The 13,176-nt window shown below is 56.1% G+C and overlaps 1 protein-coding gene across 1 annotated transcript in view; it reads right to left on the bottom strand.

Moving 5' to 3' along the window:
* The window catches only part of MONBRDRAFT_29619 (uncharacterized protein), a gene marked incomplete at both ends in the record, with an annotated part of 13,707 nt that extends 979 nt beyond the window's left edge, over window positions 1-12,728 (bottom strand). Inside the window, 4 exons of the mRNA XM_001750041.1 lie at window positions 49-468; window positions 574-11,448; window positions 11,732-12,274; window positions 12,362-12,728. Coding sequence (XP_001750093.1) covers window positions 49-468; window positions 574-11,448; window positions 11,732-12,274; window positions 12,362-12,728 — 12,205 coding nt within the window. The remainder of the gene's footprint in view (window positions 1-48; window positions 469-573; window positions 11,449-11,731; window positions 12,275-12,361) is intronic.
* Window positions 12,729-13,176: the final 448 nt, after the last annotated feature.

Raw genomic sequence — 13,176 nt, 5'->3', positions numbered from 1 at the left:
GCTGGGGGGATAGCATCTCTTCAAGGACAGCCACTTGGTCGTTTGCACTGGCATATTCAGGGTTGGGTACCTCAGCCATTTCCATAATTTCCGGCTCCATGTTTAAGGAAATACGTTGCAGCGTTTCTCCCTTGGGGCGTCGTTCATCGCTCTCGTCAATGCCCTCCCAATCGAAGGACGACTTGTTGTTGGAAATACCGGCACCGCCAGAATAGCGACGACGAGCCACAAACAGCAGCGCGATTGCCACTAAAACAATCAAGGCTGCCACCCCCACATATGCGCCAATGTAGGCCTGGCTGTTGTCGTCGCCCGAATCCGCCGAACCTTCGACCACTCCTGTTGACGAGTTGCTCCCCGCGGAAACCACATCGCAAAAGCGTCCCTCAAAGCCGCTTGTGCACTCGCATCGCGCAGTCGTGCGGTTTGGAGTACCACCATTACGGCACGGGTACTCCGCAAAAAAGTCTAAAGATGAAACAGCGCAAAAGTGAGTAAATGCGAGAAGAAGCACCTCGTGCGTAAGAACCTGGGCGGAGACAGTAGGAATATGGAGAACAGCGCCACACTCACCAACTTCACACAAATCACCAAAGTAGGTTGTTGGGCACGTGCAAGCAAATCCATTGACCTTGTCCAAGCAAGTACCACCATGCAGGCAAGGGGTGGTGATGCACTCGTCCAACTCAACCTCACACTGATCACCCGTGTAGCCAGTTCCGGTGCAATTGCAAATGGGCACCAAGCCCTCCGGTGCTCCTTGGCACTGTCCACCATGCTGACAGTAGCCGGTGGCGCAGGCATCAACACCAAACTCGCAGTTGTCGCCAAAATAACCATCCTGGCAGTTGCAGGTGTATGCTAAGCCGGTAGACGTGCATCCATCAATTTCCCGCTTGTTTGCGCCGCAAGGATCGGCATCGCAAGGATCTGACACCCACTGGCAAAAGTCACCACGATAGCCGGTGGGGCACTCGCAGGAGTAGCCGTGTACCTCATCAACGCACGTTCCACCATGAGCGCACGCAGACTCGGTACAGTCATCAATGTTCTCCGCACATGTTTCTCCGTCAAAGCCGGGTGCACATGCACAGTAGTAGCCGTCGACCCCGTCCACGCATGTCGCCCCGTTCTGGCAGTCGTGCCCTCCACAGTCATCTGCATTTATTTCACAGTTGGCACCAAGGTACCCTGGCGCACAGACACACCGGTAGTCAAAGAACTCTTTAATACATGAGCCGCCGCTGAGACACGGGTCCAAGGCGCAATAATCAGGCGCACAGGTCAGGGAGGTCTGTCGCATGTTTGCTTGGGTCGCCGGGTTGTATCCAGAGCTGGACACCACTACGCTATTGAGTGGCAGCGTTGTTTGCATGCGGGATGTAAAAGTATACGGTGCAAACTTGGCCCCGCCTTGCAGAGGCGTGACGCGCTCTGACGACGTTGATCCGTCCGTGCGCAAGGTCACCAGCACCAACGAGACGGACAAGGTAGCAGGTTCAAGGGCGCTTTCCAACTCGATGGTATAGAAGCCGTCGCCAGTTGATTCTGCCTCCACAAAGCGGCCCGTATACGGCGCTGACTTGCTCAAAATTGTGGACCCACCCCGTACAAAACGGCTGGCACTCAAGTCTGTGGCCATGTCAGAGTCCGAGCTTTCCATATCAAACCACACACGGGTATCGGAGGTAATGGGCGCCTGTGAGCGGTCATTAAGGTACACCGAGAGCTGCAGAGTACAATTGGAGCGACCAGCGTCCGGCCCTTGTACAGCGAGCTGGCTCCAAATAGGGAAAAAGCCAAACACGGCCTTGGAGAGATAATCCACGTCTGCCACAGTCAAATAGCCATCATGGTCCAGATCCATGTGGCTGGTGGCGCTGGTCACCACGATGCGGGACGAATCACTGGCAAGCAGCGTTTGCAGCCCCGTGGCCACGTCCTTGATGGTAACAGAACAGTCACCATCATAGTCACCCAGGACTGCGGTTGGACACACTACTGCCCGTCGAGCGCGGTGCTCAGCTCCGCTGGCAAACTGGGATTCATGCTGGGGTGCAGGCATTACAACAGTATCACGGCGCGAGACCGAGGCCACATTGAAGAAAAGGTGGCCAGCGATGATGGGTGCATCTGTGACCACCTCATCAAGATTGACTCCAGCGTACAAACGAATCAAGGTACCACCAATGTATGACGTGGCGGGCGCAGTGTCCAGAACCTCAAAAACCACGCGAACGACCTCAGGTAACGTGACGCCCGCGGTCGTGGTCAACGTACCACCCACCTCGACACGGCCTGCATAGCCATCCAAGTTGGCCAGCATCTGGCCAGTAGCCCAGTTTGATCCCTTGAGAACGCGCACGGGTGACAGTGCAGTAGCATCATAGGTAATGGCAATCTGCATCGCCCGCAATGCCCGCGCGCCCATGTGAATGCGAACGGGCACCTCAATCTCTTGGCCGACGTTTAAAGTGCCGAGCGCCAGCCCCGTGATAGCTCCAAGGTCAGCATCCAAGTCGGCTGGATCTAGATTGACGCGCAAACTCGCGGTCAGCGAAGCTCCAGAGGGCGCCCAGGCCGTTAGGTCCACACTGCCGGCACTGTTGGCTAGCAAGGTAACTCGTCCTTCCGGATCGACGTTCAAGGTGTTGACATCGCTCGAGTTGAACTGCAAGATACTGGCCAATTGTCCCATCTCGCGCAGCTCGTTCACGTACGTTGGTGCCCAGGTCTGAACCCCATTACCAAGCTCCAGAGAAAGTTCGAGCGGCTGCACCTCATTGGGCAAACCACGCAAGGCAGCAGTGCCATCGACTGTCAACCCCATGATGGCTGTGATGGCAAGCGCTTGAGATGAAGCGGTCAACTCAATGGCGTTGGATACCAGGCTCTGCCAGCGGAGGCTGATGGTAGTTGCGCCGTCTACACCCACGGTTGTGGCCGTGACACGCGCTGTCTCCGCATCAACAGCGACCAGATTGTTGTTGATCACGAGGTCTGCGACACTCAGCGCAAGTGGGTGCATGGCGCCGTCGGTCAACGTCACGCGTGCCTGCAAAACGGCCTCGGTCATATGAGAACTCCCTTGCACGCGATACAGCGTAGCCATAGTGCTATACCGAAGTGAATCTGCCCCGGTGTATGGAGCAACAGCAAGAGTGATGTTCTCAGCATCCACGACAGTGATAAAAATGTCCGCCGTTACATCCTGATAGCCCATGGTCAGCCGAGCGTAGCCTGCGGTGGAGGAAGCAAGGGGAGTCACGGTGCCGTTGACCACTTGAACCTGCACACCAGTACTCAGTGCTTCGACGGACACGCTGTCCGGCACGACGCTGGCTTCAGAACCATCGTCATAAGCTGCAGTCAGCGTTAATTGCGAGGCGGTGGGAAAACCGAGTTGGACCAGGGCAGAGGCTGGTCCGACCAGCACGTCACTGCTTAACGTTGCAGAAAGTGCCGTAGCGGAACGAAGCCGTTTCACGAGTTGCAACGTGGTTGTCACTGGGGCGTAGCAAGGATGGTGCCAGGCGTAAGAGAGGGAGTCCATGTCGCTATTCAGCTCCACAGCTCCAAACCCGACACCCTGATGGGTTTGAACCCAAGGAGCGTCAGAGTCCGTCAGAGTGACCAGACGACCGGTGGCTGTAACGACGGCCAGGTCAACCAGACCAGCTTGCACGGCTTCAGTAATGCTTCCGCGAAGAGTCATGCGTGCTTCAGGCAGCACACTATTCTCTGTGAGGGTAAACGAGAGGCCGGTTGTTACCTGCGCCAGCAGAGCCACCGGCGAGTCAATTGAGCGCCGGGCCGTGATGTTGATATCATGCTGCAAGCCTCCAGCAGCCACGGACACCCCCACCTGACCACGCGATGTGGGCAGAACCTGCGCATTCAGCACAGTGGCTGGGCCCGACACCATCAGGTGGTCTTGCAAGAAGTCGGTGAGATCCATCTCAACGGTACCATCGTGGGCTGAAAATGCGGCAACGATGCTCACGGAAACCGGCAAAAACGTGGGTTGGCATGTGCCTGCGTTTAGGAACATGTGCGTTTCTTTGCTGGCTGGTGCCAAAATCAGGCTTGAGGGCTGGACGATTGCAAAACTAACGATGGTCGAAATGGCGTCTTGATAGGTGAAGGTGACCGACAAACTATCTCGTGTAAAAGAAGGTGGAACGATCAGGTTGTAGCAATCATTGTTCAAAGAAGCACTGGCAGCAAGGCAGCTGATTTCTGTGCCATTCACAAGGGAAATATCACCGGCATCATCCACAATAGCCGCGGTGACGGCAATGCGTGTGGAACCAACACCGCTGCTTCGGCCAGTCAAGGCGCCAAGATGCAGGGTTTCAGCCACTGGTGTGTCGACAAAAAGAGCTTGCGGCGTGGGATGGCGCACATATACCGTGCCGGTGCTACCGGCGCTACTGCCCAGGCGATCTTCAAACACAACATCGGATGAAGCAGTAAAGATTGGCCCTGAGGCATCATAGGCTTCGCGAACAATCACACCTAATGGCTGAGAGAGGACAGTCAAGGGAATGTTGGCTGCCACCTCAAAAGTGACTTCCAACAATTGCTCCAATTGAACATTGGCACGAAGAGCAGTGGCAACTGCAGTCACACTCACGCCGGACGACTTGTCCAGTGATTGGACTGACCAAGATTCACCATCATACCCGCCAACAACGGTAAATGTGATGTAGGCGCTGTTGACAAATTCAAGCCAGTAGGAGCGCAATTCGGCCGTCGTATTGACCCAAACCTGTACCCTTCCTTGACCGCCAGGTGCGATGCCATGTTGTGGGAGGACAACAGTAATCTTGTCAGCTACCGGTGCAGGCGCAAAGGCACGCAAGCTCACTTCACCGCAAGCCACTGGGCCAACCTCAGTGTCCAACGTCACCGATGCAACGCCTTCGTCTCCGCCAAAGGCACCGGCGCTCAAAGTGACACGAGCCACAACCAAGCCCGTGGGGCTTGTTTCGAACGCCACCGTCAGCGCTGTGGCATCAACGCCCAGAATAGACACGTTCAGGGAATCGATGTCAGGCAACATTGTGGTACGCTGCAGTGCGTCGAGCGGGCGAAGCACAAAAGTAAAGTAGGGCCACGTTTCGTAGACCAGACCCTGCGCGCCCACCACAACCTCGATGGCAACTGGTGCTCCAGCCAGAGTCGTGGCCTCGATAGTGCTGGCCAGGGAAGCTCGGCCCAACCGGGCAGAAGTTTCTGGCTCCAACCAAGCACGACTGGATGTGGCAGCAGTCACCGGGGCTACCCAGCCGTTGCTATCAACCAGATGAGGAACCAAGGATGAGGCTAGACAAGTTGAGCTGGGGAGGGTGACCATTGCCCCATCTTGAAGTTGATCAGCTAGTACTTGCCACGCCTCTGAGGTGTTAATTGCGATTCGACACGGAGACCCTTCGCTAAAGCATGTGACCTCTACATCTGGTGTATCAAGAAGAACAGAAAGAGATGCGTATAGCTCAGTCTCGAGAGCCTGCGGCGTAGCACCAGTGCACACAACATAGTGGGTAAACGGAGAGGTCTGAGAGAAATTTTGTGCTGCAGTCCAGAAAGGAATGTCGGTAGTAGTGGTAGTGGTAGTGGTAGTGGTCGTAGTCGTAGTCGTGGTAGAGGTGGTAGTCGTGGTAGAGGTGGTAGTCGTGGTAGAGGTGGTAGAGGTGGTAGAGGTGGTAGAGGTGGTAGAGGTGGTCGAAGTGGTAGAAGTGGTAGAAGTGGTAGTGGTGGTAGAAGTGGTTGAAGTGGTAGTGGTGGTGGTCGAAGTGGTAGTGGTTGATGTAGAAGTGGTAGAAGTGGTCGAAGTTGACATGTTTGTAGTCGTGGGTGCAGATGCCGTGGAAGTCGAGTTGAGAGTGCTTGTCGCGAAACCAGATGTTGAGGAGATGGCCTCTGTGGTTGTGTCAGACGTGCCGGTACTAAGGTTTCCGGCATCAGTTGTTGTGGCGACAAACATGGTGGTACTTGCAGAGACAGTACTTGTAGAGGCTGCCGTGGTCGAGGTGACAGGACTGGAGCTGCCTGTTGAGGTTGTCACCGATTGGGAGCTAGACACAGAATCGGTGGTAGTAGTCTCAGCAGCTGTGCTGGACGTGCTGCTCACGGCCAAAGTTGAACTCGTCACGGGTACTGAGGACGATTGTGCTGTCGTTGAGCCCGGCGTTGTTTCGTTCAGCCTCTCGTAACTCAATGAAAATAACGTTGTGATCTCCGGGTCTCCCAAAGAACGCAAAAGCACGCAGTTGATATCACCAGCATCAAAACTGACAGTCCAGACGACAAAGCCCAGGCACTCGGCATTTGCACTGCAAAGAGCGCCGCATGAAACTGGCTCAACATTTTGCACCGACTCAATGCGAGCTGCGTCATCAAAGGCTGTCGAGAAAATTAACCGTTCGCTCGCCATGGGCAAGCTATGGTAACGCAGTGCATACCCCGGAACAGCAGGAGCATCAACTTCCTCCGTGGTAGATATGGTGGCGGACGTGGTGGCGGACGTGGTGGCGGACGTGGTGGCGGACGTGGTGGCGGTGGAAATCATGACCGTTGTCGTTGCCGCCGCCGTCGTTGTTGCTGCAGTGGTAGTTGTGAAAGAATTGGATGTGGTTGTGGCATCATGCATTGTTGACGTGAGCACAGTACTCAAGGTTGAAACAGTGTCGGCAGAGGTGCTGGATGAAGATGGGCCAGCCGTCGTTTCGATAGAGGCTGTGGTTGATGTCCGTCCAGCTGCAGTTGTCGAGGAGGTGGCGGTTGAGGAAACTGTCAAAGTAGTTGTGCGCAAACTTGTTGTGGTGTCAAAGCTCGTAGTCGAAGCCGACGAGGATGAAGATGTCACGGGCACACTCGTGGAAATGGTTGTTTCTGAGGTTGTGGATAACGGAACACTCGTGCCAGACGATGTTGCAGGCGATGCAGAAGTAGTTTCCATCACGGTAGACGTCCTTGCTTGCACAGTGGAGGTGGTGGAAGTGGTGGAAGTGGTGGAAGTGGTGGAGGTTGTGGAAGTAGTGGTGGTCGTGGAAGTAGTGGTGGTCGTGGAAGTAGTGGTGGTCGTGGAGGTCGTGGTCGTGATCAGCGTTTCACAGGCCGAGCCTGTGTACGAGTCGGTACACTGGCAAAGACCACTCGATGTTAAACAGGTGCCACCATTTTGACAAGGACTGATGCGTGCGCCTGACCGCTGGAAAGCGTCGAACATGGCAGCCGCGCAGTTCTCCACCATCGCACAGTTCGGGCCGGTGAGGCCCGCGTAACACACGCAAGCGTAGTCGTCGGGAGTTGATGCGTTACAAAACGCTCGGGATGAATCGCAAGTGTTATCTGATGGGCAGACCAGTCGCTCATCACAGGCGGAACCACCGTAACCCAGAGCGCAGCAAGTGCGATCGGAGGTCGCCGTACCCTCATCATACTCATACTCGCCATCTTCATCGCAGACCTGACGCGGCGCGCACTCGCGATTGGAGGTTGCAGTCGGCGCAGTTGTTTCGAATTCGCTAGCCAAGCACGCTGTGATTGTGGCACATTCGCAGGATGAAGCAGTTCGATACGTGCCAGCAGGGCAAGTCGGGCATGGTGTGCATTCCCGGTCTGTTGTTGCTGTGGGCTCTGCCGACTCGTATTCATCGTTTGCACACGGCGCGCGGATAGCACTGCACGAGCGGTCGCTAGTCACATCGCACGCAGCTGTTTCAAACTCAGACTCCAAACAATCAGTGCAGGTCAAGCAAGATGTCGTGCCATCCATGGGATTGATTGCGACGTAAGAATCACCGTTGCTTGTGCACGAGGAATAAGTTGTGCATTCGTCATCAATCAAGACAGTTGGTGCTTGGCAGGCGAGACACGTCTGATCCCGCTCGCAGCTGGCACAAGCAGAGTCATTACAAGCGGTCAGGCACCGCAAGCGAAGGATGTACGGTTCGTTGTCATTGCAGGGCGGCGTGGTAAGTTCGCGCAACCCATAGGGGTACCAGATTTGGCAAACGTCGCGACGCCTGGTTTGGACCGCAAATGTGGTGTCGGCGCCAATGAAGCCAATGTCCTGGCAGAGGTTCTCGGCCGTCCAAGTGTTGTGATAGTAGTAGCCACTTCGCGTTGGTGTGCCCTCCCAGTAGCCGCACACGCGGCCCGAGGTCGAAACGCCGGCAGCATAGGGGTTAGCCATGGAACCATCCGTGCAAAGGTCCACGCAACCGCCCTCCTGTAGATATTTGGAGTTGACGCAAGACGAGCAAACTCCGTTGGCGTCACATGCACCGCAGTCGGTCGGGCACACCACATCGCATAGCGAGCCACCAAAACCCGAGGCACAGGTGCATGTGAACGTGTTGATGCCCTCGGTGCAGGTGGCCCCATTGTGACACGGGACCGGTTCGCACTCATCAATATCCTCATCACAGAAGATGCCGGTGTAGCCAGGCACACATGCGCACGTGTAGCTGTTAATACCGTCCACACAGGTGCTGCCCATGGCGCAGTTGTTATTCTCGCAGTCGTCGATATTAATTTCGCAGTCGTCTCCCTCAAAGCCCTCGGCGCAGGTACACGAGTAGCTGCCGATGCCGTCTTCACACTGTCCGCCATTCAAGCAGGGCTCATCTGCACACTCGTCAATGTCAATCTCACATGCGGAGCCAGTGTAGCCCATGGCACACGAGCAAGATCCAGAAGGTTGACAGGAGCCGCCATTCATGCACGGGTCAATGCGCAAGCCCGTAGACACGAAGATATCATAGCGGTATGCGTTGCAATCCTCCATAATCTCGCAGTCGGGCCCGGACAATCCTGCCCAGCAGACACAAGAGTAATTTGCCACCAGGTTGACACATGTGGAACCAAAGGAGCAAGGCACATCCGCGCACTCGTTGATGTCTACCTCACAGTTTACGCCCGTGTAACCTGCCGGGCACTCACACTGATAGCCATTTCCGCTTTGCGTGCAGGGTGCACCCTGCTCACAAGGGCAATCAAGGCATGTTGCATCGGCAGTGGCACTGCATGCCTGCGCTTGATAAACACTGCCGTCAGTTGCGCATTGCGAACAAGCGGAGCACGAGCGATCGGAGGTTGCTGTTTTGGCGAGGCTCTGATATTCATTCTCTGCGCAGGTCGTTAGGTTGGCGCAGACGCGGTCACTGGACCAAGTGGCGACGCGATCAATGTACTGCCGCGTCAGGTCACATTGCGTCAATGTTTGGCACACACGGTCTGTCGTGGCAGAGGGGCCGGTACGCTCGTATTCAGTTTCTGCTTCACACTCGGTCAGAGCCGTACAGATGCGATTGCTCGTGGCGGTGGGCCGCTGCGCAGCAAACTCACTATCCGTGCAAACAGTAATGGCAGAGCACGCTCGATCACTCGTGGGTGTCGGAGCCATCGATTGATATTCCGAGGTACTGTTGCAACGTGTGAGGGGAAGACAGACGCGATCGCTGGTGACCGTGGGCTCAGCGGTCGTATACTGGGTACTGGTGCAGGATTGAATGACTTGACATTGACGATCACTGGTGGTTGTCGGAGCGTAAAGTTCAAACTCTGTTTCGTTATCGCAGACGGAGACGGTACTGCACACGCGGTCCGTGGTTAGAGTCGGCAAAACGCTGGCAAACTCATTGGTACCGCACTCGGTGAGGTCGCCGCATTGGCGGTCAGTTGTAGCCGTTGCGCGGACAATGACCCACTCTTGTCCCTCCACACAGGTGGAGAGGTCAGTGCAGGCTCGGTCAGAGGTGACAGTGGGTGGACGCGTTTGGTATTGATCTGCCGTGCACACGGTTTGATTTTGGCACACTCGATCGGTAGTGGTGGTCGGGCGTGCCGTGACAAACTGCGTATCTGTGCACTCACGAACGTCGAGACAAACGCGATTTTGAGTGCTGCTCTTGCTTGAGGCTTCGTACTGTTGCCGTGCTTGTTTGGCATAGGAAACAGTGGCCGTGGTTGAAAAAGGGATGCCCTGACTGTCGCCCAGCGCTTGAAGCAAGACACATTCTTCGTTGGACCATTGGACAAACCCAGCGCATTGCGCACTGCTCCAGCAGGTGCGACCGCAGTCCCCGGACATGTTGAGCAGCTGCGAGCTGGTTTCCAGAACCGTTGGGAATATTTTGTTGGCTTCGCCCAGAAGTGATGTGAAGGCAATAGTAAAGCCGCAGGCCGCATATGTCTCGCAAGCCCGATCTGTCGTGCCAGTCGGGGCGGCTGACTCGTACTCCAAGTCGAGGTGACATTCAGTAAGGGCTGCGCATTGGCGGTCGGCAGTAGCCGTCAAGGGGATAACAGCATACTGCGTGTTGCTACACTGTGTGGCCGGCGTGCATTGGCGATCCGTGGTGGCAGTAGCAACAACAAGCGCGTACTCGTTATTTTGGCAAGTGGTAAGCGGCGTGCACTGGCGATCTGTTGTGGCTGTTGGAAGGGCCGTCTGATAATCCGTGGCTGCGCAGGAACGCACGGTCTGACAGCTCCGATCACTGGTGCGAGTCAAAGGGGCCGTCTGAAACTGATCAGCCGCACATTGAGTGGCATTGGCACAAGTACGATCTGATGTTGGAGTCGGGAGCACTGCCGCGTACTGCGTCGCCCAATTGCAAACGGCGAGCGGCGTGCAGGTGCGGTCTGAGGTGGCTGTAGGTTGTACTGACTCGAATTCCAACGAAGTGCATGGGGTAAGGTCCACGCAGGTCGTGTCAGCTTCAAGCGTGCAGGAAGCAGTTTGAAACTGGCTTTGCGTGCACGTTTGGCAGGCCACGCACTCTGTATCGGCATCATCGCGACATGGGGTGGCGGCATATGTTTGGCCAAGCTCGCAGGTTTGGCAAAGGCTGCACTCTGTATCCGTGTGTGTGGCACATGCAGTGCTAATAAACTCATCTTCAGCGCAAAGGCTGCACCCGGCGCACACAGTATTGCGGGTTGCGTTGCAAGGTGATAAGACGTAGTGTTCGGCGGGGCAGCTGAAGCAGGTTCGGCAGACCCGATCGCTAGTCGGTGTGGGCGCAACCTGCTCATACTGGGCGCTTGAGCAGCTTGTGACATCAAAGCATACACGATTAGACGTGGCTGTTGGACCTTGTATTTCGTATTGGGAGCTACTGCACTCAGCCACGTCGGCGCAGATCTGATCTCGAAAGGCGCCGGCAGGAACGATGATATATTGGTCAGATGCGCATGGTGTCACCGGTGAGCACACGGTATCCGCGTAGGCACACGCCTGTGTTAGATAATAGCCCTCCTCGCATTGCGAGCAGGTTTCACATTGTCGGTTGGAAGTGGCAGTGCACGGCGCCACTTGGTAGCTTTGGCCAGCCGCGCAGGCAGTGCACGCACGACAGGTCGTATCGACAAAGGCGCCGTCCTCGAGGTGGCAGGGCGTCTCGATGTATTGATTATTGGCGCAGGCAGCGCAATCTTGGCAAATGCGATCGGAGGTGGCCGTAGGCGCCACGACCTGCAGCTGCCCGTCAGCGCAAGCAGTCCATGCAGAGCAAACGGCATCGCTTGTGGCAGCACATGGCGTGCTGGCAAAAGTCCCCTCCAAGCAGGAACTGCAAGCTGCAGGGCGGATCGTCGGGACAAACAACGTGTGAGACACGAGATGCATGGGTCGGGTTGATCGGGTGCAAGCATGGCAGGACATAGTGCTTCAAGCTGAATGACAAGCCAGTCGTGGAGAGAACGAAGAAGGACGCACCTGTGCAGACTCCCGCGTCCAAGTCCCCATAGGTTCCAGAACCACACTCTGTCGGTAGCACGCATTCTTGAGTTGTCGACAGGACGTAGCCTGACGCACAGACACGGCAGGTCTGTGACGTGTCGCACTCATCGCAGTTTGCATTGCAAGTCGTCAGGCACTCCTGGGTAAGGATGTATGGCTCGTTGTCATCGCAGGTCGTGGGAGCTTTGTCTTCCAAGACACCGTTGGGATACCAGATGCGGCAAACATCGCGCCGGGCCGTCACACGAGCTGTCTCGACCAACTGGTCGTTGTAGCCAAAGCCCAGCGCCGTGCACACCTCGCTAGGGGTGACGGTCGAGTGAAAAAGGTACGAGTCCTTGCTGGGTGTGCCCACCCATCGCCCACACTCACGGCCGGATGCCGAGCCAAGAGAGCCGTAGGCATCAGGAATACCAACCGGGCAGCTTGCCACGCAGGTGCCCTCATATAGATAATAATAGTCATTGCAGGATGTGCAAACGTCGTCCAAGGTACATTCATAGCAGTTGTCCGGGCACTCTAACGGCACATTCGCAGAAAGATATGGTTAGTTGTACGGCAAGGCTTGAAAGCTGGTCCGATGGGTCAAGGAGCGACAAAGCTTACCTGATTCGCAGGTTGGGCCCGAGTAGCCGGCGGTACACGCACAGGCAAAGGCGCCCACGACCGGCTGCGAGCACGAGCCACCATTCTTGCACGGTGCACTGGCACATTCATCGATGTCTTCCTCGCAGTCGTCACCAGTCCAACCGGTGGAACAACTGCACTCGTATGAACCAGCGGCTGACTGCGAGCAGGTACCGCCGTTCACACAGGGATTGCTGGCGCAAAGGTCAACGATCACCGTGCAGTTGGCACCCGTATAACCAAAGGCACAAGAACAGCTATAGCCGTCAGTCTGATCGTTGCAAGTGGCGCCATTTTGGCAGGGCTGCCCCAGCCTGTCGCACGGGCTTACTGCAACCTCACACATGGTGCCTGTATAGGAAAGAAGGCAATCACACTGGCCGGTTTCATAGTCACAGATGCCACCATTCTCGCAAACGGAGGTAGTCACCCCGGTTCTAGCCCACCAGTAGGCTTCAGCAGCAAAGCAGTCATCGAGAGTCTGGCACCGATCACCGCTGTAGCCGGCAGGGCATGTACAGACGTCGCTGCTACAGCTGCCGCCGTTCAGGCAGGCGGTCGCGGCATCTGTGCAAGCATCTATTATTGATGGTGTGGCGCAGAGCAGGGAAGCGTGAGCCCATGGATGCCAATGAGGCCGACAGATACGTTTTGCAAAAAGAACCTACTTGCTGTTTGAGCTAGCCCTAGAAAAACGAGCAAAACCAGCGCTGCTCGCCGGCACACTCGCGCCCGCATTGCAAGCATGATGGTGCTGTGCAGAGTGGAACGGCATGAACCGGCCACGCGCGTAG

Source organism: Monosiga brevicollis, genomic scaffold (assembly GCF_000002865.3).
Source record: "Monosiga brevicollis MX1 MONBRscaffold_36 genomic scaffold, whole genome shotgun sequence".
Classification (NCBI taxonomy): Eukaryota; class Choanoflagellata; order Craspedida; family Salpingoecidae; genus Monosiga; species Monosiga brevicollis.
Note: the sequence above shows the minus strand (reverse complement) of the source record. Positions and strands in the feature narration are given on the sequence as shown.